This window comes from Papio anubis, chromosome 16 (assembly GCF_008728515.1).
Source record: "Papio anubis isolate 15944 chromosome 16, Panubis1.0, whole genome shotgun sequence".
NCBI classification, from domain to species: Eukaryota; Metazoa; Chordata; class Mammalia; order Primates; family Cercopithecidae; genus Papio; species Papio anubis.
Window position 1 is genome coordinate 70722435 of NC_044991.1, and position 27689 is coordinate 70750123.

Below are 27689 nucleotides of genomic sequence, written 5' to 3' on the forward strand. Positions count from 1 at the left end.
TACAATAAAGGTATGATAAATAATACACTTTAAGGCCGGGCACGGTGGCTCATGCCTGTAATCCCAGCACTTTGAGAGGCCGAGGCGGGCAGATCATGAGGTCAGGAGTTTGAGACCAGCCTGGCCAACATGGTGAAACCCCATCTCTACTAAAAATACAGGAAAAAAAAAAAAAAGCCAGGTGTGGTGGCTCACTCCTGTAATGTCAGCTACTCCGGAGGCTGAGGCAGGAGAATTGCCTGAACCCAAGAGGAGGAGGTTGCAGTGAGCTGAGATTGCGCCACTGCACTCCAGCCTAGGCAACAGAGCAAGACTCTGTCTTGGGGGAATAAAAGGAAAAAAACAATACGCTTTTAAGGCTAGGCATGGTGCCTGTAATCCCAGTACTTTGGGAGGCTGAGGTGGGTGGATCACTTGAGCTCAGGAATTCGAGACCAGCTTGGGCAACATGGTAAAACCCTGTCTCTGCAAAAAATACAAATATTAGCTGGGCATGGTGGTGAGCATCTGTGGTCCCAGCTACTCAGGAGGCTGGGGCTGGAAAATCGCTTGAACCCAGGAGGCAGAGGTTGCAGTGAGCCGAGAGTGCACCACTGCACTCCACCCTGTGTGACAGAACAAAACCCTGACTCAAAAAAAAAAAAAAAAAAAAAAAAGCTGGGCTCGGTGGCTCACTCCTGTAATCCCAGCACTTTGGGAGGCCGAGGCGGGCGGATCACCTGAGGTCGGGAGTTCGAGACCAGCCTGACCAACATGGAGAAACCCCATCTCTACTAAAAATACAAAATTAGCCGGGCATGGTGGCGCATGCCTATAATCCCAGCTACTCGGGAGTCTGAGGCAGGAGTATCGCTTGAACCCGGGAGGCAGAGATTGCGGTGAGTCGAGATCATGCTATTGCACTCCAGCCTAGGCAACAAGAGTGAAACTCTGTCTCAAAAAAAAAAAAGAAAAGAAAAAGAGACGAGGTCTTGCTGTATTGCCAAGGCTGAAGTACAGTGGCGATTCACAATACAGTCATAGCACATTGTAGCCTCAAACTCCTGGGCTCAAGGGATCCTTCTACCTGAGCCTTCTGAGTAACTGGGACTACAGGCAACCTGCTCTTGGTTTTTTTTTTTTTTTTTTTTTTTTAAATGGTGTCTTTTAAGGAACAGAAAATTCATTTTGGTGATGCCCAATTTGTCAAATTTTTAATGATTAGTGCTTTTTCCGTACATTTTTATAAGGTACCGGTTCTTAATAGCTTTATTGAGATATAATTCACACACCATACAATTCATCCATTTGAAGTATACAATTCAGTGGGTTTTTTGTTTGTTTGTTTGTTTACTCGCAGAGTTCTGTAACCATCATCACCACAATAAATTTTAAAACATTTCCATCACTCCCAAAAGAAGTCCCATATCTATTAGCCATCATTCCCCCTAAACTCCCTCCAGTCCTAGGCCACCAGCAATCTGCTTTCTGTATACCAGATTTGCCTATTTTGGACATTTCATGTAAATGGAATTACATATTGTGGTTTTTTATGCCTGGCTCTTCACTTAGCACAGTGTTTTCAAGGTTTACATATTTTAGGCTGTATGTGCTTCTTTTATTGCTGAATAATATTCCATTGTATGGGCATACCACACTTTGTTTATTCATCAGTTGATGGACATATGGGTTGCTTCTACTTTTGCGCTATTATGAATAATGCCAGTATGAACATTTGTATACAAGTTTTTGTGTGGACATATGGACTCATTTTTCTTGGGTATATACTTAGGGGCGGAATTGTTCAGCCATATGGTAACTCCATGTTTAGCCTTTTGAGGAACTGTCACACTGTTTTTCAAAGTGTCTGCACCATTATACATTCTCACCAGCAGTATATGAGGATTCCAGTTTATCCCCATCTTTACCAATGCTTGTTATTATCTTTTTTATTATGGTCATTCTAGAGGTTATCAAGTGGTATCTCATTGTGGTTTTGATTTGCATTTCCCTGATGGCTAATGATGTTAGCATGTTTACATGTGCTTATTTGCCATTTATATATTTTCTTTGGAGAAATGTCTATTCAGATCCTTGCCCATTTTTAAATTGGGTGTGAAAAACAGATTTTATATTGAAATACAAGGACTGCCATATGGAGTTGGTGAGCAAGTTGAGAATATGAGTGTGTAATTCAGTACCAGACATGGATCAGTATGCCACTTAAAGCAACACTGACTTAACTGTGGTCCTTAATCTAAGTTTACATGCAAAATTCTGTGACTTGTTTATGTGAGTTGTCCATGACTTTCATTACATTTTCAAAAAGGGTCCATTTATACTTCCTAGAAACCAAAGGTAATTTTAATGGCTGACACCAGGTAAACAATAGACTATAACATTTTGGAGTCCAGCCTCTTCAGTTTGGTGTTCCCAGGCATAGATCCCTATAAGGCACATGTTAAACATAAATATCGGACTCTTGGTTAAACTTTCAGTGTCTTAAAATGAACTGATTATGAATTGGCTAACCATGTTCTATAGGAGAGAGGCAAACACACAAATATCTCTGTAGCAAATTGAGAGCAAAAAGACCCAGCACATAGTAGTACCCTGAGGACTGCTTGTAATTAATTGGTTCTTCTTGAATCTTGGCATTCTGTTCTTCCCTTTACATTTTCTGTCTTTTCTGTAGACATTGTAGCAAAAGGTCTGACTAGAACCATTAATTTTTGAATTATCTGTACTGAAGTAACTGATAGTATGCTGAAGAAGCTTCCTGAGGGAATGAGAAGAAAGGAAAGAAGGTGGGAGGGAAGTACTGTGTTCGTTTCTAGGGTTGCACCATTGAGGAGCAGGGTTGAGGCAGGAGGAGGAAGAAGAATAGAACGAAGAGAGTGGGTAAGAAAGAAATGACAAGATGGAATGGGTGGTGGGCAGCACATGAAGATCAAGGGTTGAAGAATAAGAATAGGTCATTGATTTTGACCTTAGTAACTGAAGAGAGCAATTTCACTAGTGTGTAGAGGTAGGCATGAGACTAGGTGATTAAGTAAAGGAAGTCATCAAAAGGGTGGAAAATTCATAATACCCCCTTTTAATTATTTTATTTTTTATCATTATTTTTAGAGACAGGATCTTACTATGTTGCCCAGACTGGCCTTCAACTCCTGAGTGCAAGTGATCCTCCTGCCTCAGCCTTCTGAGTTCTGGGACTGCAGGCATACACCACTGCACCTGGCTCCCCTTTTTTATTTATAGTAAACTTTATTTTCATTGATACTCCATTTAACATAATTTCAAAGTAGCTCTGTGCCCTAAGATGAGCGAAAGAACAGATATCCTAAATATCATAAGAGATTTTTTTCACACTGTTCCTCTGAGCACAGCATGAGGTTTCAGAGCCCCCATTGTTGCCACCTAACATTTTATTCCTTGAGATTTCACCTATAAGATAGAGAAAGAGGCCAGCTGCAGTGACTCACACCTATAATCCCAGCACTTTGGGAGGCCGAGGTGGGTGGATCACAAGGTCAGGAGATCGAGACCATCCTGGCCAACATGGTGAAACCCCATCTCTACTAAAAATACAACAATCAGCCAGGCATGGTGGCATGCCCCTGTTGTCCCAGCTACTCAGGAGCCTGAGGCAGGAGAATCGCTTGAACCTGTGAGGCGGAAGTTGCAGTGAACTGAGATCGTGCCACTGCACTCCTGTCTGGGTGACAGAGCAAAACTCTGTCTCAAAAAAATGATACAGAAAGAAGATATAGCATCAATACACAAGAATTAAACTGTATTAGGGTATCTGTGGGGTTGTAATGGTGACTGAGTTTTTCCCTGCTAAGTTTGGTGTCTTTTTTTTTTTTTGAGACAAGATCTGGCTTGATCACCCAGGCTGGAGTGCAGTGGTGCGATGTCCGCTCACTGTGACCTCCGCCTGTAAGGCTCAAGCCATCCTCCCTCCTTAGCCTTCTGATTAGTTGGGACTACAGGCGCACACCACCATGCCTGGCTAATTTTTGTATTTTTGTAGAGACAGGGTTCCACCATGTTGCCCAGGCTAGCCCAAACTCGTGATCTCAAGCTATCCGTCTGCCTTGGCCTCCCAAAGTGCTAGGATTATAGGCATGAGCCACTGCGCCTGGCCAATAGTGTCTTGTCTTTTCTAAAGTAAAGTGTCAGATAGCCGGGCCTGGTAGCTCACCTCTGTAACCCCAGCACTTTAGTAGGCCAAGGCAGGTGGATCACTTGAGCTCAGGAGTTTGAGACCAGCCTGGTCAACATGGTGAACCCCATCGCTAATAAGAATACAAAAAAAAAAAAAATTAGCTGGGCATGGTGGAGCACACCTGTGATCCCAGCTACTCAGGAGATTGAGGCAGGAGAATCACTAGAACCTGGGAAACGGAGGTTTCAGTGAGCCGAGATCTGCCACTGTGCTCCAGCCTGGGTGACAGAATGAGACCCTGTCTCAAAATAATAATAATAATAAATGAAGTAAAATGTCAGAATATGCAAAAATGCTGCACTTATTTCTGTTAATACCTTGAAAATAGTGGAAGTTTGGAGATTTTTAATTCTTCAAGAGTCCAAGCTGGGAAATGACTACTACTGATGGGGTTTGTTCAATGTACCGATTCCCAGCTTGGCAACCATCAGCAAACTGGTACCTGCAATTAAACCTGGAGACATAAATTTTCCAGAGTGGTAGAATTTCATTCCCATAATGCCAGCCAAGGTCTCAGATGTAGCTAGGAAAACCCAAGCATCCCTTGGATCCTGAAAGCTGATAAGCACCCAGGCCTGTTAAACCCCCAGAGAGGAATGGCATTCTACCTGCTTTTGCATAGTCAGTGATCCCTCCAGAGGCAACCAGTGCTGCCTAGCCAACAGCCAAACCAGTGCAAAGGCACTTGTGGACCGGTATCCTGCGACATTGTTCTCTTCTCACCTGTGCAGACAGGAGACTATAGCAGGCCTGCACTTGGACTGCTCTCCTGAAGGTCTGCACTGGTCAGCAAGATCCCCTTATCCTTTTAGTATCTGTAGGACATTTTTAAATTTCTCTTATTTTCTTTTTATTTTTAACTTTTTTCAAAGATAGAAACAGGGGAGGCCAAAGTGGGCAAATCGCCTGAGGTTAGGAGTTCAAGACCAGCCTGGCCAATATGGTGAAACCCCATCTCTACATTTCTGGAAGTGCAGAGAAGAAAAATACAAAAAATTAGCTGGGCATGGTGGCGCATGCCTATAATCCCAGCTACTCGGGAGGCTGAGGCAGGAGAATCGCTTGAACCCAGGAGGCGGAGGTTGCAGTGAGCTGAGATTGCGCCACCACACTCCAACCTGGGTGACAGAGTGAGACTCCATCTCAAAAAAAAAAAAAAAAAAAAATAGAAACAGGATATCACTATGTTGCCCCCAGGCTGGTCTGGAACTCCTGGCCTTAAGCAATCCTCACACCTCAGCCTCCCAGAGTCTGTCTTTGTTTATTAATCAGTCTTTCCAGAAATGTACTAATTTTATTTGTCTTTAAAATTTTTTATTTCCATTTTCTTTGGGTTAATTTTACTTTTCTAACTTCATGAGACAGATTTATTTTGATTTTTAAATTTCATTAATTTTAGCCATCCTCCTTTTCTTTTTTTTTTTTTTTTTTTTTTTGAGACGGAGTCTCGCTCTGTCACCCAGGCTGGAGTGCAATGGCCAGATCTCAGCTTACTGCAAGCTCCGCCTCCCGGGTTTACGCCATTCTCCTGCCTCAGCCTTCCGAGTGGCTGGGACTACAGGCGCCCGCCACCATGCCCGGCTGATTTTTTGTACTTTTTAGTAGAGACGGGGTTTCACCGTGTTAGCCAGGATGGTCTCAATCTCACGACCTCGTGATCCGCCCGTCTCGGCCTCCCAAAGTGCAGGGATTACAGGCTTGAGCCGCCGCGCCCAGCCGCCATCCTCCTTTTCTAATATGTTTATTTAAGGCTGTCATTTTCCTCTAAATATTGCTTTGGCTGCATCTCGGTTTTTGATATGTAGTTATTTCCATCATTGTTCTCTTATTTAACAAATACTAAGTGCCTCCTATGTACCAGATAGTGGGCTAGATGCTAAGAGTTCAGAGTAAGCAAAACAGTAGTAGCACTTAATGAGCTCATAATCTAGTTGCAGAAATAGATATGTGAACAGATTATTATGTAACCGTATAAAAAGTGTTATGTGTGGGGTATGTAAATACAAGGGGCTGCCACAGAATACACTCTGCCTGCTGGAGTACAGAAAGGCTCCATGGGGTAGATGGGATGGTATTTCATCCATCCATCCATCCATTCGTATGGTCATTTAACAAGCATTGGTTTTGCATCTATTTTATGTAAAGTCTTGTGCTAGGTGCTGGAACTATGGCTACATCTTGAAGGATGTGAAAAAGATAGGATAATGGAACAAGGTGGGGGTGGGATTTTAAAGCAGAAGTATCAACCTATGCAAAGGCACAGACATACAGGGGCATGGAAATGCATGATGAAGCTGGCCTGATGGGGAGTAGCTAGTTCGCTGGCACTGTGTGTGGTGTGGAAAGGTGTTTAGATTTTTGGGTTTTGGGTTGGAAATGAGAAGCCATGGAACCTAAAGCAAAGAAAATAAACAGGTTTTTTATTTGATATGTATTCTGGCAGTAGAATAAGGGTGAGGCAGAGACCAGTTAAGAGGCTTTTGGACTAGGTTCAAAGCAAGGACAGTAAATGTGGAGAGATTGATATAGATCCAAGAGATACCTAGGAGTTGGAATCAGTAGAACGTAAGGATCCTGGGGAGTTAAAAAAAAAAAAAAAAAAAAAAAACAGGCATAAATGATCACTTCCAAGTTTCTGGCTTGCGTGACTGGATGAATGGACGGTGGTGCCATTGACTAGGGTAACGAATACCGAAAGGGCTACAGGCTTTGGCAGAGAAGTTACAAGTTTCGTTTTAGATCAGGCTGAGCTTGCCAAAGAAAGTGCTATCCAAGAGCATCTGGTCTAAGGAAGCAGGAATAAACAAAGGAGCATTTCTGGAACTGGAGAGAGGATCATTGCCACCGCTAGCCAATATGGTACCTTTGTACAAGTTATAAAAAAAAGTACTTCTCGGCCGGGCACAATGGCTCACGCCTGTAATCCCAGCACTTTGGGAGGCCGAGGCGGGCAGATCACGGGGTCAGGAGATCGAGACCATCCTGGCTAACACGGTGAAACCCCGTCTCTACTAAAAATACAAAAAATTACCCGGGCATGGTGGCGGCGCCTGTAGTCCCAGCTACACAGGAGGCTGAGGAAGGAGAATGGCGTGAACCTGGGAGGTGGAGCTTGCAGTGAGCCGAGATCGCACCACTGCACTCCAGCCTGGGCGATAGAGTGAGATTCCGTCTCAAAAAAAAAAAAAAAAAGAAAAAAAAAAAAGTACTTCTCCTGGGCAGACCAGTTAGAAAAGGGCAACCTTTCTTCACAATAGAGTCAGCCACTTGGCTTGGTAGAAAGTCCCGGCTGGATTTCAGCCCTATTCACTCCCTTGGCTGGGCACCTATATACAGTGCACAGATTGTACAACTATACACAGGAGCCTTGGGACTTACTTGGGTTTGGGGATGTGCCTAAGGGCTCAGCCCACTGTTTACCAATAGAAAAAGGAGGCAGGAAACTGAATTTGGCTGGGGGCTTGGTCAGGGAAGGAATCTAGTAATTGCTGAAGGATTTGGTGGTCAGGCCTCTTTCCAGTGGATTACATTGAATGTCTGTCCTCACCTGTGAAAGGGGTTACTATGAGCCCTCTCTATCATCTCAGGGCATTATGAGGATTCAAGGAGACCATGTATATGAAGTGTTTCAGGCATCTCTGTACCCCCAATGTCTAGTACCAGACATGGCACACAGGTTTAACCACTAAATGGTAAAAGGAATGGCTAAGGTCAAATGAAGAGGTGCATAATGGTAAACTGAAGAATGTATGCTTGGTAAGTGTTGTGACTAGTGAGTGAATATGAAGGTAGTACAGACCCAGGGAGGGACATCTTCAGGGGACCAGTGGTAAGAGATAATGGCAGATAGAGGGTGCTGTCAGAGGTGTCTGCTGTGGCATGGGGGTCTTAGAGCTTGGCCTCTGGAGTATGGGTAAAGGGAAGCAAACTGAGAATTGAAGCACCAAAGAGCAGCAGAGGTGCCCGAGACATGAAATCTGGCAGGTAGTCAGCCCCTTAACTGATGTTATGGTTTGGGAAGAGTGAGGCAAAAAGAAGAAAGTCATCCAGGGAGGAAGAAATGACTGTTGGGAAGGGTTCTGTCATAGTAGAAGAAATTTGGGAAAAGTGAAGACGTCTTGTCGTATGCATGGTGATGTGGAATCCCAGTGGCAAGAAACAGCAGGATGATGGCATCCTGAAGTCTACTCTCTCTTCTCTTTTCCCTACTCAGTAAGAATGGATGAAGACTGAGTGGAGAGCTGGAGGGTTTCTTGAGGGAATATAGTAGGTGATATGTTCTAAGGGACAATCCAGGTTTTACTCAGGACAAAGGATAGCCAGAAGAGATGAGCTGCAGATTGGTGTCCACATAGGTCCCTGAGAGTTTGGTAGCTTGCTTGATCCGTTGATGAACAAAATACCTTCTGTGGCCCAACTGGATCAGGCAGTTGAGATCTCAAGGTTTGGTACAGTGACTGAGGAATTTAGGCAGCTGCAAGACAGGTGCTTCTAGGCCAAGTGCGGTGGTTCACACCTGTAATCCCAACACTTTGGGAGGCCAAGGCAGGTGGATCACCTGAGGTCAGGAGTTTGAGACCAGCCTGTCCAACGTGGTGAAACCCAGTCTCTACTAAAGATTTTAAAAATAGCCGCACGTAGTGGTGGGCACCTGTAATCCCTACTCGGAGGCTGAGGTAGGAGAATTGCTTGAACCTGGGAGGCAGAAGCTGCAGTGAGCTGAGATTGCACCACTGCACTCCAGCCTAGGCGACAGAGTGAGACTGTGTCTCAAAACAAAACAAACAAACAAAAAAACAAAAACAGGTGCCTCTAGCCACTTAGGTCCCAACTAAAGCAAAAAGGGAAAAAAAACATCTTCCTGAGAGACAGACCACTCTAAGCCTAAATTATCCAGGGCAGTAGCCAAGAGAAGCAGAGAAAAGCAAAGGTACAATCCAGTCCTACAGACTTAGTGAAGACCCAGGAAGCACTGGTAACAGAAATACAGCGTTCTGTATTTCATAAGGATCTTTTATACATAGATCTGACTTAATCATCATAGTGATCCTGTATGGTGGATATCTGCATTTCACAGATGACAAAATAGAAGTGTAGAAGTTTCTAGAAGAAGCTGGAGCCATTTACCTAAGGGATATGAATTGATTCTTGTTAGTTGTTATCTCTTTAGTTGTCTGTAGCCTTCAGCTGGAGACAGTTCATGCTGATCTGGTCAACCTACATGTGACTGGCTATTCTAGCCTTTAAAGGGTGTTTGTCCTCTGTTAGAGGCTAGGACTCCACCTCAGGTTAGATTGAAGGTGCTGCAGGGGGGTTCATCTCCCTCCCCAGGACCCTGAGACTTGGAGGCATGGACAGGACCTGGGCTTAGGCCCTGACCATAGTGTATGTGTGTGAGTATATGTGTGTGCACATAGGCTGTGTGTCTGGGAGGGCTGTGGAATTCAGTGTATCCACTCTGGGGGGCGCCCACCAAGCACACATATGCACATTTGTGTAAGTCTCTGTAAGTGTTCAGGGGAAGAAGAATAAAAAAAGTGGGTTTTTTTTTTTGAAACGGGGGCTCCCTCTGTCACCCAGACTGGAGTGCAGCCGCATGTTCTCAGCTCACTGCAGCCTCCACCTCCCGGGTTCAAGCAATTCTGCCTCAACCTCCAAAGTGGTTGGGACTACAGGTGTATGCCACCACGCCTGGATAATTTTTGTTTTTTTGTTTGTTTTTTGAGACGGAGTCTCACCCTGTCGCCCAGGCAGGAGTGCAGTGGTGCGATCTCGGCTCACTGCAATTTCTGCCTCCCAGGTTCAAGCAATTCTCCTGCCTCAGCCTCCCGAGTAGGTGGGATTACAGGCATGTACCACCACGCCCAACTAATTTTTGTATTTTTAGTGGAGACGGGGTTTCACCATGTAGTCCAGGCTGGTCTCAAACTCCTGACCTCAAAGTGATTCACCTGCCTCAGCCTCCCAAAGTGCTGGGATTACAGCCGTGAGCCACCATGCCCAACCATGTTTCTTATTTCTCCCAACTGTTCCACTTCTTCCTATTTTCTTATTTTCCCTCTCATTTCTTTTTTTCCTCTCCTTTCCTTGTGAGTTTAGATGGCATTATGACTAAGTTCTCTGGCACACGACTTGTCACTCAGCTTTGTCATGTCAGAGGACAGGGTCCCTCTGTGGCCGAGACTTTGAAACTTCAGTCAGTTGCTGAATGATCCAGAGTAGTTCTGCTGACAGTGGCCTGAAGGGGTAGGGAGGAAGTGACGGGCAGAATTTGGTTTAGCCTCACTTGAGACCAAGCCTTCCCCCAGCCCCCTGTGTCTGGCACCATCATGGTGGGTGGGACCAGAGGGTACATGTAAATGCAGACAAAGGTTTGTTTTGGGGATGAAGGTAGAGCTTCGTCAGGGGAAGCTGAAGAAGGTCATACATCAGGAGCAGCCCAGGAGTTAGCCTGTCTGTCCCCTTTCCACAGCAACAGGTGAGAAGAAGGAAGGCTGGTCGTGGGAATCCTACCTAGAGGAGCAGAAGGCCATTACTGCCCCAGTCAGCCTCTTCCAGGACGTGAGTTGGACAATTTCCCCCTAGGAAGAGCTTGTCTTCCCAGTCCAGGGACACACCACCAAACTTAGGCCTTCTAGCGTTTTCTGTGTCAGGCATGCCTCAGTGGACTGGCAGAATGGAAAGGGAGAGACTGTTTAGGGGCCCAGAGTGGAAAAGGGCCCGCCATAATGGGCTGGCAGGGTGGGAAGAAATAGAGAGGTGGAAGCTGGGCTCACCCATCACTGGGCTTGCAGACTTTTGAGTTCTGGTGACTTCTACTCGATTCAGCAGTGATCTTTCCATGACTTTGGTGAGAGGGAGCCCTTGGTGAGTCCAGCCCTGACTCACCCACATTTTTCAAGGGACCTGGGAGATATTCTCTCTCTCTCTAGATCCCTGAAGTAACGATCCCCAAATAAGTTGCCCCTTTGGAAATACCAGGCGGGTGGGGCCTAAAGGCAGCTCCTTCACCCCAAGCCCACTAGGCAAGGATAAGGCTGGATGGAAGCTGGGTCCTCTCCACTCTGTGCGTTGACAGTCCCAGGCAGTCACTCACAACAAGAATGGCTTCAAACTGGGCATGAAGTTGGAAGGCATTGACCCTCAACACCCGTCCATGTACTTCATCCTCACTGTGGCTGAGGTGAGCTGGGGCTTGGTACCACCTTTCTGATGATGTCTCTCAGTGTAGATTGATGGATCTTGCTGGGGACATAGAAGGAAACACCTCCCTCCCCTCAGAGCACACACAATCTAGTAGGGGATTAAGTTGGAATACACAGAAAGCTTAAAAGAAAAAAACCACATGGAGTGTCATGGGTCAGTCCTATTACTGGATGAACGTATACTGTCCACTCTGGGGAAGCTTGAGGAGATCCCGAGGGCCAGGGATGTTGGCGTGAGTCAAACAAGGTCTTTGTCCTCTAGGAGCTCACAGTTGTCTGGGGAACCAGCCAAATAAACATATCAGTGACATGCCATGGGGGTGGCAGCAGACTTGAGCTGGGAGGCACAGCTGCATCAGATCTGTCTGAGGAGCAGGAAAAGCATAGAGGAAGGGCCTCCTTTGCAGAGTCTTGAGAGAGAAGTTGTGAATAAGGAGGGAGCTCCAGGCAGAAGGAGCAAAGTGGGCAAAAGCCCTGGGGCATGGAACAGACTGCTACCCTCAAGGAATTGCTATTAGCTCAGCAAGACTGGAAGCAGAGTGTGAGTGGGGAGCAGTGAGAGAAGGTAGCAGAGGGAACAGTCATCAGGAGCCCTCAGCAGTCCTGAGCCTTGGTGGCTGCCCTCAGAATTCTGTCCAGGGCTCAAAAGGGCAGGAGACTCTCATAGGGTCCACCTCCCTTGTATCCAGAACTCAGGGCTCATGAGTACACAAATTGTCCTCACTGCAGAATAGGACAGGATGGGGTACACCTGGGAGGAAAGAAAGGTGGGGTTGGGGAACCTGCTAGCATTAGAGCTTCTGAGACCACCAGACTGGGCCAGGAGAGGTGAGGGAGATGGGGAGTGGGGCATCTCCTGACATTGGAGTCCCTGATTCCCCTCATGGGGCCAGGTATGTGGCTATCGCCTACGCCTGCACTTTGATGGGTATTCTGAGTGCCATGACTTCTGGGTCAATGCCAACTCCCCTGACATTCACCCTGCTGGCTGGTTTGAGAAGACGGGGCACAAGCTGCAGCCTCCCAAAGGTAAGGCCTAGCTGGGTTGGTCACAGTGAGGCAGTGAGTCCTCAGACCCTTTGCTTCTTCCCCTTGGGTCCCCTGGCTTCCAACTCGTTTGTTTTCTGACCCTGTACGCTGTTCCAAAGTCAGCCTCTCTTCATCGCATCCTGATGAGTCTACCCTGGGACCAAGTTGACCAGGAGCCCTAGGACTTCCGCTTTGCACTTGCCATTTGAGTGTCCGCTCAAGTCGTGTCCTGCTTCAGTAGTGGGGGATCCCTGGGCAAGTTCTTGAGGGCTGGGGGAGGGTGGTCCTCAGGCATGCCTGATTCTGCTGCTTCACTGTGGGGTGCCCTCGCCGTGGCCCAGACTCTGCACGGCGCTCTGTTCATCCCCCTCGAGGGGCCTAGGTTACAAGGAGGAGGAGTTCAGCTGGAGCCAGTACCTGCGCAGCACAAGAGCTCAGGCTGCCCCCAAGCACCTGTTTGTGAGCCAGAGCCACGTGAGTGCCCCTGAGTGAGAGTGGATGTCACCCCCAAGTCCCAGAGTCACTGCAGCTGGCCCAGGGTATCTGACTCATCAGAAGGAAGTTAATCTACTGGTTCTTTCAGCTTTGTTCTGATCTCTCATATCAGATGGGGAGGGGCACAGCTGGGCAGGGTCCAGGGCCAGGGATGGGAAGCTGGTTATAGGTTTTTCCCGACTTCCTTCCCTCCTTTGCTACTGCAGATATCCTGTCCTCACATCCCCTTGGAGCCCCTGACCCACTACCCTAGTCTGAGCACTGAGATATCATTGCTCATGTATTCTTGCTTTGGTTTGCTTTGCAGTTCTTTGGTGTAAGGTCAATGCCTCTATTCTGGGAGCTTCTTTTTTCTTCCTTTTGCCCAACATTGAGATTCCTCCATTTATTTCCAACAATTCATCCCTTGTCCTTTCCTCTGTTCAAGGCAGCTGGCAGCTTATCCAGCAGTTAAAGTATCTCACATAATCCCAACCAAAAGGCCTAGGATATATAGGGAGCCCCCATTAAAAATATTATACTGGGTCGGGCACGGTGGCTCATGCCCGTAATCCCAGCACTTTGGGAGACTGAGGCAGGTGGATCACCTGAGGTCAGGAGTTCAACACTAGCCTGGCCAACATGGTGAAACCCCGTCTCTACTAAAAATAGAAAAAATGAGCTGGGCATGGTGTTGGGCATCTGTAATCCCAGCTACTCAGGAGGCTGAGGCAGGAGAATCGCTTGAACCTGGGAGGCGGAAGTTGCAGTGAGCCAAGATCGCGCCATTGCTCTCCGGTCTCAGCAACAAGTACGAAACTCCATCTCAAAAAAGAAAAGTGTATGTTTGTGTATATATATATATATCATACTGGCTGGGTGCGGTGGCTCACACCTGTAATTCCAGTACTTTGGGAGGCTGAGGCGGGAGGATCACTTGAGCCTAGGAGTTTGAGACCAGCGCAGGCAACATAGTGAGACCCTATCTATATAAAAAATGTCATTAAATTAGCTGGGCATGGTGGCACGTGCCTGTAGTCCTAGCTACTACAGTAGCTAGCTGAGGTGGGAGGATTGTTTGAGCCCAGGAATTCAAGGCTACAGCAAGCTGTGATTGTACCACTGCACCCCAGCCTGGGCAACAGAGTGAGACCCTGTGTCTAATAAAAAAACAACCATATTGCATGTCTAGAGTCCCCATGGGCCCGGGCCTCCACCATGCTCTTCAGGCAGAGACAGTTACTCCCCCACCCCAGTCCAGCCCCAGAGTTCATACTTGCAGGTTCCCAGGTGACAGGTGGGGTCCCATCTGCTGTTGTGACAACAAATGCCAACTTCTAATCCAAACTGTTTAAATAGTGGCGCCACCATTGACTAGCATTGTGTTCTGGGCCAAGTGATTTAACTTCTTAAATGGGAATAGGGTTGTTGTAAAGGTCCAGGGAGGTGATGTCTTTTGAAGCTTACATGGCAGGTACTCAATTTATACTGGTTCCCCGCCTGCCTCTGTGCCATAGATGTCCACTGTTTCTTCCCGGTCACCCCACTATTGCCACAATTGCCTCAGGACAGGCTGGGAGGGATTGTCTGGGTAGGGAAGATTTATACTTGATTTGCCAGGTTCTTTGGGCGAATGCATAGCCTCCTTCCAGGCACTTACCTTCTGGCACAAGCCAGGCCTCTGAGTGCACCTTGGAGACCAGAGGTTCCTGAGTGCCTCAGGGCTCAGGTTATAATTCTGCCCTGGAGGGCCCTCTTTCTCAGCTTATTTCTCCTTCCTTTCTCACTGCCCACACCCCAGGCTTTCCTAGAGAACCTATTCCTTTGTTTGCCAATGGGCTCGGGGCTGGTGCTAGCCAGCTTGGCCCTGGCCATGGCAGCCCCTCTTTTTCCCCTAGAGTCCCCCACCCCTGGGCTTCCAGGTGGGCATGAAGCTGGAGGCTGTTGACCGCATGAACCCCTCCCTTGTCTGCGTGGCCAGTGTGACCGATGTGGTGGACAGCCGCTTCCTGGTGCACTTCGACAACTGGGATGATACTTATGACTACTGGTAGTGGGAGGGCCCAGACGTGGTCTCAGGGGGCGAGGGGATGGCAGGGGGCAACTGCTTTCATATCTCAGGTACCATGTAGCCCCACTCAGTCCAGTTCTGACATTCAGATCTTCCTCAGGTTGGAAGATAATTGAATTGAGTTTTATCATAAGAAATATAGCTCAATATTAAATGTTTCATCTAAAAATACCATGGTTAAGATGAGCAAACCCCTATGATTCATGATTTTCCCTTAGATATCATGGTGATGGTAGAGTTTGTCATTCATGTTGCAATTTTCTAACTTTGTCATTGCCATCTGTCTCCCTCTCACTAAGAAGTAGATGAGGGTGGGTCCTGAGCCATGCTGTCAGAGGGTGGCAGGCTCAGGGCCTCAAATTGCTCTTGGGACAGTGACGTGTTCTTGGATTTCAGGTGTGATCCCAGCAGCCCCTATATCCACCCAGTGGGCTGGTGCCAGAAGCAAGGAAAGCCCCTCACCCCTCCACAAGGTGACCCTGCAGCCTGAGCACGTCCCCTTTCCTAAGCCTGGCTCTGCTTCCCTCCACTGACCGCCTACCAGTAGTGCCTCGGTAGCTGGCTCTCTAGGGTCAGGGTGAGAGAACAGACGTGTCCTGAAGCCTCAGCTTCTTGGCCTGGGAGTTGAGAACCCTTTGATTTTAGGAGACTCCTGTCAAACCCTGACTCCACTGGGGTTTAGGGGAAGAAAGTTACATGACCATCTCAGCAAGGAAGCGGGGAATCAGAAGTAAAATGAGTCCTTCCTCCTGGAAGTATTGCATTGGCCCAAATACAATAGAGATTCAGATGGGTCTGGGGTGGGAGCAACAGACCAAGAGTGACAGGAGTCAGGGTTCCCAGACAGCCCTGTAAACTATTAGGGTGGTGCTGTGCTTGGTTCTACTAGCACCCATCTGCCTGAGGAGCCCAGTGCAAGGAGCTGGCTGTGGTGATGGTGGGGGAGATTCTACTCCAAGGGCCTTTGTCCCTTCCATGTTCCTGGTCGTGCTTGGGGGCAGAGGGCTTCCCCAGTACACCTGGGTGGCTAGACATTGCTCTCATCCTCTCCTCCAGACTACCCAGACCCTGATAACTTCTGTTGGGAGAAATATCTGGAAGAAACTGGGGCCTCTGCTGTCCCCGCTTGGGCCTTCAAGGTGGTGAGTCAGTGCTCCCTGCCCCCAGAGCTGAGCTCAGAAAGACATGGAGCACTCAGCTAGCCAGGCTGGGGCCCTAGTTTTCTCCTTTGGGCAAACCCCAGTTTCCCCAGGCACAGCATTTGGGCTCCCTCTGTGGGGCCTCAGCTCTGCTGAGCTGGGCCTTGGCCTGAAGGAAGCTGTCCCATCTGCAGCGACCCCCTCACAGCTTCCTGGTCAACATGAAGCTGGAGGCTGTGGACCGCAGGAACCCAGCCCTGATTCGCGTGGCCAGCGTGGAGGATGTGGAGGACCATCGGATAAAGGTGGCTCTGGGACCCTAGGGCTGGGAAGTGGACAGGCCAGTTGGGCAGGAATTCTGTAGACTGCTTAGAGGTCAAGGGCATCATGGCATGAGAGAGATGAAGCCAGAGATCTTGAATCTCATTCTTGCCTCATCTGTGACTTATTTTTGTGGGCTTGGACAAGTCATTTTCCCTCTCTAAGCCTTACATCATCTGTAAAATGGGCCTAATAATCCTCGTCCCACCCGAGGACTGCCAGTGGGAGATGCCAGTAACTTGATGAGTGATGCCCTTGGAAAATGTGGTGGCCAAGACTGATTATTGCAGGGTTGGCCCCTTGATTCTTCCAATCCAGGATCTAGCTTCTGACGGGTCCCAGGGATGGGGAGAGGACCTCCTGGCTGAGCTGGGCTCCATGAGAAACACCTGACTTCCAAGAGCCTTTCCTCCCCAGATCCACTTTGATGGCTGGAGTCATGGCTATGATTTCTGGATCGACGCTGACCACCCAGACATCCACCCTGCCGGCTGGTGCTCCAAGACAGGACATCCCCTGCAGCCTCCTCTCCGTGTGTACCCCTAGGGCACTCTGATCTTTTCCTTTCCCCCCAGGTTCTGACAGTCCTGTAGTTTGCCTACAGAGCTCTGACAACCCATGCCAAATATGACACAGAGGGCTCTGACGCCTACCATGAGTTTCGGAATCCTCCATCCACCCCACCCCCGGACTATATGCTACACTAAGCAGCGCTTCTGGCTACCCCAGTTGTCGGGGTTTGGGGTGTTGAGGTGCAAAGGGGCGAGCTCACTTGGTAGCATGTGCTTCAGAGGTGGTCAGGCACTCAGGGATTTCTCTCAGCATCTAGCAGAGCCACACTGAGCATGCACTGTGTTTGCTAAGGACATGCTGGCTTCCTAAAGTAAATTCTCATTGTCTGTGTGGCAGGGATTAGAGTTCAGGTCCATTAGCTGCTCAGCCCCATTTTCACCCTTAGGATTCTCCTTCCTTATTTCCCTGCTGCAACTGTGTTTGTCTCACATGGAGTGTTGATCCTTTTTGAATGTTCTCCAAGCATGGGCAGAGCCTTAAAAAAGTTACCAAAGTCTTGGGAATGAAAACAAGAAAAAGAACTGAGAGTAACATGAATCTGCCCGATGTGGCTTCTAAGGTATGGCTTCACCCAACCAACTCTGAGTGGCTCTTCTCCCCTAGAGTTCTCTCAGAGACTGAGGGCATGGTCTACAGGTGTCAGCAAAGTATTAACATATGAGAGCTAAGCCCTCCTTACTCAGAGAGGGGCAGATATCCAGTAACAGAGAATGGTGTCACAACCGACACAGGGCCCTCATCCCTGGGGAGTGGATTTCTAGTGCTGATCTCCCCAGTGGAAACTGCTCCTTCCTTCCCAGCACTCCCCACCCCTAGGACTCCATGAGGACCCCCCTCCTTTCTGCTCTTCTAGGACCCAGAGAGCCCAGCTCTGCCTCCCTTGGGGGCTGTCCCCCTCTCAGCTATAGGAGCCTGCCCCACACTAGGACATCCAAATACAGCTTTCACCACCGGTGAGTGAAGGTTCCTGCTGAGACCCTCAGGGTTGTTTTGCACCTACTGCGTGCAGCCGACTGGGGTCCATCAAGACACTCTCCAGATGGGACCAGGGCTGGAGAGGGCTCAGCAGGGACCAGTGGATTCAACCCAACTTAAGCCTCTTCTTCCCCAGGAAGTGCCCCACTCCTGGTTGCGACGGCTCTGGCCATGTCACAGGCAAGTTCACAGCTCACCATTGCCTCTCAGGCTGCCCGCTGGCTGAGAGGAACCAGAGCCGGCTGAAAGCAGAGCTGTCTGACTCAGAGGCCTCAGCTCGCAAGAAGAACCTCTCAGGCTTCTCCCCAAGGAAGAAGCCTCGCCATCATGGCCGGTATGGAGGCCAGGGAGTCAGGGCCCGGCCTTCCTGGGGGTGTGGGGCCTCGTAGCCTCTCGAAATGGGCCAGACACTGATTCCCTGCCATGGACCTGGTCCTTCCTTCTCCAGAATTGGACGCCCTCCGAAGTATCGAAAGATTCCGCAGGAAGATTTCCAGAGTAAGTCTGGCTTATCTGCTCCTATGTCCTCCACTTCAGAGTGTTCACAGTGAGTGCTCTGTCATTGGTGGGATGAGACAGATTTCCCAGAGTGGGAGAAGTTAGAAGGAGGGCTGTGCCTCTTCGTTTGAGATACTAAGAGCACAGAGCAGTGGCAAAAGCAATGGAGGGGCTTTGAGTGACCTTGGGTTCCAGTCTCATGTCCCCCATGGCCTTGCTGTGAGTCTGTGGGGAAGGTACAGAGCCTCTTGGGGCCTTTGGTTCTCACCGTGAAGCAGGATGATGCCCCTGCTCTTCTCTGATTCTAGGCTTCCTGGGAAGGAGACCATAGCTATCCCTTTCTACCTGCGTGACCTTAAGCAAGTCCCTTAACATCTTTGAGCTTCAGTTTCCTCACTTGAATAACTGGATAAAACCTGCCTTTCCGTTGTCAATACCTGAAATAACAGTGGTTACTACCACTGCTCACTGAGCATCTACTATGGGCCAGGCAGTATGCCAGGTGATTTACACATACTGTGTCTAACTCTCACACGAGTTCTCTAACATGTGTATTGTTCTTCTGCAAGAGGAGGAATATGAGTCTCAGAGGATGAAGTCACTTGCCCAGGGTCATTCACCTTGTAAGGGGCAGAGTTGGCATTCCAACTTGGATCTGACCTGACTCCTCTTGCTGCGTGCTGCTGGTATAAGAGACATAAAGCACCTAACCCAAATGTCAGTTCACTTCTCACTCCCCTTGCATTAGCGTGCTTGCTGCCGTAACAAAATACCATTGACTGGGTAGCTTAAACAACAGAAATTTATTTTTCACAGTTCTGGAGGCCAGAAGTCCAAGATCAAGGTGTTGGCAGGCTTGATTTCTTGGCTTGCAGACGGCTGCCTTCTTGCTGTGCTCTCACGTGGTCTTTCTTCTGTGCACAAGCATTCCTGGTGTCTCGTGTTGTGTCCAAGTGTCTCTTCTTGTAAGGATACCAATTGAATTGGATTAGGGCCCATCCTAATGACCTCATTTTAACTTAATCACTCTTTAAAGGCCCTTTCTCCAAATGCAGTCCCATTCTGAGGCACTGGGGGTTAGGGCTTCGGCACATGAATTTTGCGGGGACACATTTCAGCTCATAACATACTTCAAGGGGAGGAGCATAGTGACTGAGCCCTCCCCTGGGTGGTGAATTCATCTTACATCTGCAGCCACTAGTACAGGGCCTGTTGCACAGCAGGGCAGTTGAATGGAATGAATGTCGTTTTAAGGCTAAAAGAGACCTTGAGAATCACTTGGTTTAATGCACCTTTGGCAAGACCCAAGCTGTCCCAGTTCTTCAAGAACAGTCTCTGTAATCTGGGCAGTAAATAACATAGTGATAAAAAGCGTAGCCCTGAAGTCAGACTACCTTTTACAGGCTGAGAGATCTTGGGTGGGTGACACTGCCTCTCTGAGCCTCACCTTCCTCATCTGTAAAATGCTGATAATAATCGAACCCATCGTATGATGTGGTGAGAGGCTTAACTGAGATGCTCCACGTGAGGTGCTTAGCACAGCTCCCTGCCAGTATTATTATTCTGAGTCTCTTGCTCACTCCCTCTTGCTGTCATCTCATACTGTTTCCTTTTTTCGGGAACAGAGGCAGTTTCTTCAGTCTCACACCTGAGGGTCTTGGCCAGCGCCTAGACCCTCAGAGTAAGGACTCCTAAGGATCAAACTGCAGTGGGCACTTCTTGTACCCACCTGTGGCACCCACGGTCTGGTCCACTGCAGGACCAAGTTCTGACCACCAGAGGGCACTTGCCTACTGTGTTCACCCCGGAATTAGGCTGTAGAATTTTTGGGAAGCTACATCTTTCCAGGACTGAGACTATGTCCCGGAGCTGGCAAAGAAGGGCTCACCCAGAGCCTTGAGGCACTTCAAGGATAGAGCAGAGGCCATTTCCCAGATCTCACTTCTGCAGGGCACCCCTGCTTTTCTAGCTCTCCTCTCACCCGGAGGAGCCACTGGTCATTCATAGGCTCTGGAGTTTGCTGGTGAACACTTCCATAGGAAGGGCTGCCTGGAGAGGACAGGGCTTGGCTGGGCTTAGTCTTTAGGCCTGGAAGTGTCAACTGCTGAAGGAACCGAGGAGCCATGTCTGAGGAGACATGTCTGACCTGCAGCTGGATGGTCTGCAGTTAGATAAAACACTAACTGCTGGTGAGCGCTCCTGGCCTGTGCTCTTCCCTGTGCTCTGGGGAAGCAAGATAAGGAGAAAAGCTCCCTACAAACTTGGTGTTGTCTCCCAAACCCCACCCCAGGGTATGAAGGGGACCAGATACAGGGTTTCAAAGAGGGAGTACCTGGTGGACCAGAGGCCAAACCTGTGGCCAGGTAGATAAGGTGCTAGTGGTGGTAGCTGTCATGAGAGATGCTGGGCGTGCCCCAGATGGGCCATGAGAGGAGCTGACTGAGCAGGGAGATGGGGCTGTCTGGGGTATGGGCAGGTATTAGGGTTTTGCTGATGAACAGAGAGAGCAGCAGGAAGGCAGTGGCACAGAAGTGTGGTTGGTAGGGCCGGGGATGGAATCCCCAAGGCTTTGTGGGTGGAAGAGCCAGGCTTAAAGGCAGACACTCAAGGAGAGAGGGCAGGACAATCTATGACCAACAGGGAGGGTCTTTGACAAGAGGGCACTTGGAGGTGCTGCACTAATGAGCATCTGGAATTAGCACCAGGAGAATAAAGAGCCAATGCCCCTGGACCATGGACAGAGGCTGGGAAAACCCCTTGGGAAAGTGACCACATTGCACAAGGCCAGCCAAGGCTGGTAGCAGTGAGTGGGGCCAGGTTTGTCAAAGCAGCCAGAGGGGGATGAAGTCCAAGTTGGCAAGTGCCAGGCCCTGCCAAGGAGGAGGCCAAGCTGAGCAGCATGAGTCATCAGCTCAGTACAGCTGCTTGAGGTAGGAGGTTGGGGCCGCTGATCCCAGAGGCAGACCAGGAAGCAAAGCCGCAGGCAACATGGAGCTGAGGAGTGGGTCAGGGATCACCCTCTAGTGCTGGCGTAGGCAGTAGTGCAGACCGGGCTGGTGGAGGAGGTGGGGGAACTGGAGCTTGAGGCAATGGCAGTGGCCAGAGGGGTGGTCTTCAGCCTCCTCAGGGGGACTGTGATTCTGAAGCAGAATCACCCTAGCTCTGAGAAAGTTGGTCATAGCCCAAAAGGACCCATGAGAAGAAGAGTAAACAGAGTGGACTTCTGACGTCAAGGCTGAGCTTGTTTGGATGTTAAGGACCCTTTTGATGCATGGCATCTAGAAAATTGTGTCTTTAGAGATGCTGCAGCAGCTCTAAGAGAGTATCCTTGCAGGGCCCAGGGTGGTGCAGCCTCAGAGAGATGGGGTGAGGGTCATTCCAAATAGCTGACCTGAGGGTCTTTGAGACAGCCACTTTACCAGCAGGAGTGAACACTGCGTGAGGAGTCAGGAGATATGGCTCACCCTCTTGACTCTACAGGCTGTCAGAAGGGGCCCGGGGTCCTGTCTACTCTGCCAGCCAGTCTCCTGAGTGGTGTGGGTATGCATGGGCTTCGGGAACAGTTTAGCCCTCAGCGTTGGCCTGCCAGCCTCTGCCTCTGCTTTCCAGCACTCACGCCCGATGTCGTGCACCAGTCCCTCTTCATGTCAGCCCTGTCGGCCCATCCTGACCGCTCACTCTCAGTGTGCTGGGAGCAGCACTGCAAGCTCCTGCCAGGAGTAGCGGGCATCTCAGCCTCAACAGTCGCCAAGTGGACCATCGATGAGGTGAGGAGCGAGGGCCCTTCTTTATCCTTGTCTTCCCCTCCTCCTCCCTCTCACCATACCCTGGTGGAAAGGCCCAGGTCAGGTAGAACCTGGTACCACTCCTGGCACTACCTCGTGCTCACCTGTCGGCTGCCCAGTGAGACACTTCCTAATAGACCCATCGTGGCAGAGGGGGCGGGGGCTGTGCTGCTATTTCCGCCAGAAATCCAACAGGAGAGGCAGACTTCAGTCCCAGGCCTCAGAAGCAAGGGGCCCAACTTGGTACATCTGCCAGCATAGAAACCCTAGGATCCCTTTAGGCTGGGGAGAAAAAGCAGCATTGGCACAGCTCAGAAGCACCTAGGCCATGGAGGCCAGCCCTCTTACATGCCCAAGCTCTGTCCCCTGGTCAACATGTCATCTTTGGTTTCCAAGGTCTTCGGCTTTGTTCAGACCCTGACAGGTTGTGAGGACCAAGCACGCCTCTTCAAAGACGAGGTAAGGTGCAAGTGCAGAGTGGGAGACAGAGCCGGGGTCACTGTGTCCTTAAGACAGCAGGAAGCAGGTGCCCTCACTGGCGCTGCCTCAACTAGGGAGGGACCCGTGTTGCCCTACTGGGCAAGAATAGTCAGAGTGACCCATGTCTCTGGGAAGAATCTAGTCTGGACTGTGGCCCAGCTTGGGGACCCTGTGTGCTCAGATCATCTTCAGGAAGGAAAAGGCGTCCTGGAGACAGGAGTCCATTCACTCCTCTGCTCTCTACCCACTCATTTGCTTGCCAAACTTAGCTTCGCAAGTGGTAGTCAGTAAATTAAAGTGTACTTTTTTTAACCTTTAATCCAATATAGCTGATAATTAAAGTGTATTTTGAATGACACAGATACTGTGATTTACTGCAAGGATCCTAACACACACTTAAAATCAAGAGCCAAGGAGTAGTGAGTTGTAGATAAAAAAAGAATGTCAGCTTTGGAGACAGTCTGGGTTTAAATCCCAGTTCTGTCAATTTGAGCTGTTTACTGTCTCTGAGCCTGCATCTTCTTGTCTGTAAAATGGAGATAAAGTGGGTATAATGAGGTCTACCTTGCAGAGCCATTGTGAGCATTGGAAATGATGAATGAATCATACCAGAATGTCTAGTATAATTACAGTCATGCATTGCTTAACGATGGGGATACATTCTTAAAAATTGTCACTAGACAATTTTGTCATTGTGTAAACATTATAGAATGTACTTACACAAACGTAGATGTTATATGTATTTTTATTTATATGTATATTTTCACATGAAAAAACAAATGTCCCAGCATTATTACTGAATATCAGTCATTTCCCCTACTTGATCTGCAATGCCAATATCAAGGGCCATGTATCAGGTTTCTGTATATGTTCCATTATAATCTTATGGGACCATGGTTTTAAATGTGGAATCATTGACGGAAATGTCTTTATGTAGTATATGGCTGTGTATCACTAGTATATAATATAGCAATATCATGGAGGAACATGTAGATCCAATCACTTTACCTATACAAAATGACTGATATGGTGGGAACACAATAAACACCAGTTTTGACTTTTAGTACATAGTTGCCCTTAAGTAAAGAACTTTGTTGGCCGGGTGCAGTGGCTGATGCCTGTAATCCCAACACTTTGGGAGGCCAAGTCGGGCAGATCACCTGAGGTCAGGAGTTCAAGACCAGCCTGGCTAACATGGTGAAACCCTGTCTCTACTAAAAATACAAAATTAACTGGGTGTGGTGGCCTGCACCGGTAGTCCCAGCTACTCGGGAGGCTGAGGCAGGAGAATCACTTGAACCCGGGAGGCGGAGGTTGCGGTGAGCCGAGATTGTACCACTGCACTCCAGCCTGGGCAACAGAACAAAATTCTGTCTCAAAAAACAAAAAAAGAAAGTAGTTGGCTCTTCTTGCCCTGGAAGAGTGTCTGTATCTAGGCCCAGCACAGCCAGTTTCCTCCTTTGAGCTGTGTGTGGTGGAGCTCCCAAACTCCTCCTGCTTCCAGGTGCTTTCCTTGCCCTCTGTGTTGGTGATCTTCTTCTCTTCATGTATGTGTGCAGAGCTGAACTCTCTGTTTTCGATGGCCTCTGGCCGGCATAGAACATGCTGGGGTGCTGCTCCCCTAGAGGTGTTTTAATTGAGATAAAATGCCTATAGTGAGAGAGGCACACATGTTAAAAGTACAATTTCACAGGTTTTATGACATGTCTGCCCTTGAACTCTTCAATCAACATATAGACATTTCCTCTCATATTAAGTCATACAAAAAAAACTTAGTGTAAAAAAAAAAAAAAGAAAAGAAAAAGATATAGACCTTTCCATCATACCAGAAAGTTCTTTCTCAGCCCCTTTTAGTCAGTCCGCACCCCAAAAGACAACCACTTTTCTAATTTCTAGCATCATAGATGAGCTTTGCCTGTTCTTCAATTCATATAAATGGAATCATAGGGCGTGTTATCTTCTAGGTCTGTCTCTGCACAGTGTCATGTTTTTGAGGCTTCTCCATGTTATTGTCTGTACCTGTAGTTTGTTTATTGCTGACTGGTGTTCCATTTTATGAGTATACCATAATTTCTTGTACAGTAGGGTTATTTTCTCTTCCCCTAGATTTGAACTCTATTTTTTTTTTTGTTAGCAAAACTTAAGTTTGCTCTAGCTTTATTATAGCCACATCACACTACTTTGGGGTTCATAAAAGCCCCCAGGTGCTTTTCATGTCAACTACAGTCGAACCAAATTTTCCAGGGAGTACTTGCACCACTGAGATTTTTTTTTAAATTAACCTAATGTAAAACTTTACATCCACCCTATTAAATGTTATCTGGTTGGTTTTAAAGCCCTGTTTTACATTTTGCTTCTGTCATCTGTGATGTTAATAAGGCTTTCCAACCTCGTACAGCTTGCACATTTGATAACTAAGCCTTCTGTGTCTTTGTCCAAGTCTTAACGTGTTTTATGAGAAGGCAGAACCATGTGGCACCCTGTTTCAGACCTTTCTGTAGGTTGACCACAGGTCATAAGTCAGCACTCTTCAAGTGTAGTTGTTCAGCCAGCTACAGAGCCAGCCGAGTTTCATCCTCCAGCCTATGCTTGGCTTTGCATTCTTTTCATCTTAGGACAAGGGCTATGTCTCCCAGGAACATCTGCTGTGTCTCTTGGTTCAGCATGGTCTGTGATACAGAAAACTAGTGGCCAAAGGGAGAAGGTGTACTGGTAGACTGCCAGCATCAAATAGAGTCTTGGAGTGGAGCAGGACCTTTATGGGATGTGAGGATCGCCATCTCCAGTGTCTGGCCCATGTCATCAGTTTCCCCAGGTAGGACGATGCTCCAGGAGTGGGCTCTCTCTGGCTTAACTGATGATTGGGTATTCAGGGACACCAATCAAGATGCTCTCCGTCTGGGACACAGACCAGCCAGTAGAGGGTTGCTTCATGAGTGAGGAATTAGAGCAAAGTGCATAGATGGTCTTATGGTTGTTCTTTACTGGTGGCTCTAAGAGTAGTCTGTCCAGTCCTCTCTTTGTCATCTTTATTGTAGCCATTTCATCAGCAAATAATTATTGATGTCTACTTTGTGCCTGGCCTTGTATAAGGTGATGTGATACTGAAGCAGATAAGAACAGGTCCCTGCTCTTAAGGTTCTCTGCGTGGTAGGGGATACAGAATTGTAAGTTGTTGCTCCTGGTAGAGTGTGGTAAGGGCCGTGAAAGACACGTGTGCAGGTATCCTGGAGCCCAGAGGAAGGGGAGGACAGAGAGGGGCCGATGGGCTCTGCTAACTGTGCAGCCAGATGGATACTGGCAGCTTCCTGCTTCCCAAATGTCCCATATTCTTGGGCTCCTGGTAGACCACACCTTTCTGCTGTGAAAGCATAGAAGTCCCAGTGGGGTTTTGAAAGTGCTGATTAAATCTTAGCTTGACCTGTGTTAAACATTCCATGTATGGCTCTCTCAAGATCTATCCTGATCATCTCAATTTTAGGAAATTCCCTGGACCTCTCCACAGCACTGCAGGCTGTTGCTTAGGGTAGATTATTGTATGACTTATTTTATCCATTTTCCTCTACCTTCAAGGTCAGAACATGACCCTTTTCCTGATCATATGGCTCAAAACTCCCCATACCCACCAGCACACAGACAACATCTTAGATTTTCTGAGGTCATTCCATTGTTCCCTTACCTAGTCTCAGACTGCCAGACCACAGACTCTGGCCTTTGCTTTGAAGAACCTGAAACCTGGGCCTTGGCAATTACCGTGGGTGAGAAATCTCAGGCAATACACAAGGAGCCATATACCAGTGGGTTCTCTGAATGATAAGAACTGAAATCCTGGCCGGGGCGGTGGTTCACTCCTGTAATCCTTGCAATTTGGGAGACCAAGGCGGGCAGATTATTTGAGGTCAGGAGTTTGAGACCAGCCTGGCCAACATGGTGAAACCCAGTCTGTATGACAAATACAAAAAAATTAGCCGAGCATGGTGGTGCATGCCTGTAGTCCAGCTACTCGGGAGGCTGAGGCATGAGAATCGCTTGAACCTGGAAGGCAGAGGTTGCAGTGAACTGAGATTGTGCCACTGCACTCCAGCCTAGGCACAGAGCAAGACTCTCTATCAAAAAAAAAAAAAAAAAAAAGAAATGAAATGAAATGAACTCCTGTAAGAGTACATACTTAACTCTGCCAGGGTTTCCTTTCCTTCATATCCTGAACTTCGAGGTCTCCCTGGCCAGGCTCTGTGATTCAGTGGGACCATCAAGAGGGAGCCCCAGAGGCCAGGCATGGTGGCTCACATCTGTAATCCCAGATGTCAGGAGTTCGAGACCAGCCTGGCCAACATGGTGAAACCCTGTCTATATGAAAAATACAGAAATTAGCTGGGTGTGGTGGCACATGCCTCTGGTCCCAGCTACTCAGGAGGCTGAGGCAGAAGAGTTGCTTGAACCTGGGAGGTGGAGGTTACAGTGAGCCGAAATCATGCCACCGTACTCCAGCCTGGGTGACAGAGCAAGCCCCAGAGCCAGACTGGCATGAGGTGTCTGAATCTGGATGTTTCTACACAGACACATCTGCTGGGGGTCAGCAAAGAGAGCTCCTCAAGTCCAAGGGAGCTGCCTCCTGGGATGACCACTTGGCATCCCCCTCATAGCTCCCAGTGTCTCAGGCAAGCAGTTTCTCCAGTGCTTCCCCATCGAGGAGGTGCTGGAGAGAGAATAGAATGGCAGACTCCTTGAGGAAGGGGGAAATGTGCTTATTCACCAGACCCTGATCTTAGACCTGGGAAGCCCCTTTTCACTTGAGGGGTCATTTTAGAGCATTAGAAAGGAAGCTTAATGCACATAATCTCATCCGTGCATTTGGCTACTAGACTTTCCATTTTCTTTTGAGGGGGAAGGTTTTTAGCCATCAGAAGTGCCAGTTTTCGGAGCCTCCTT

At 48.4% G+C, this 27689-nt stretch overlaps 1 protein-coding gene and 1 pseudogene across 6 annotated transcripts in view; one reads left to right on the top strand and one right to left on the bottom strand.

Annotated features, from left to right (window-relative positions):
- The window catches only part of L3MBTL1 (L3MBTL histone methyl-lysine binding protein 1), a 45471-nt gene that overhangs the window by 11814 nt on the left and 5968 nt on the right, over positions 1–27689 (top strand). For 3 of the 6 annotated variants that reach the window (XM_021921037.1, XM_017944794.3, XM_021921038.2), the window contains exons 8-21: positions 10683–10771; positions 11289–11393; positions 12309–12444; positions 12827–12918; positions 14817–14968; positions 15386–15462; positions 16046–16131; positions 16323–16433; positions 16867–16981; positions 17876–17975; positions 18134–18331; positions 18446–18495; positions 22105–22262; positions 22677–22739. In XM_021921037.1, coding sequence (XP_021776729.1) covers positions 10683–10771; positions 11289–11393; positions 12309–12444; positions 12827–12918; positions 14817–14968; positions 15386–15462; positions 16046–16131; positions 16323–16433; positions 16867–16981; positions 17876–17975; positions 18134–18331; positions 18446–18495; positions 22105–22262; positions 22677–22739 — 1532 coding nt within the window. Of the gene's footprint in view, positions 1–10682; positions 10772–11288; positions 11394–12308; positions 12445–12826; positions 12919–14816; positions 14969–15385; positions 15463–16045; positions 16132–16322; positions 16434–16866; positions 16982–17875; positions 17976–18133; positions 18332–18445; positions 18496–22104; positions 22263–22676; positions 23824–25375; positions 25576–27689 lie in introns of those variants that run through there. The other 3 variants (XR_002515120.1, XR_002515121.2, XM_021921036.2) reach the window with 2 other exon arrangements.
- Positions 4591–4919, bottom strand: LOC103888003 (annotated as a pseudogene).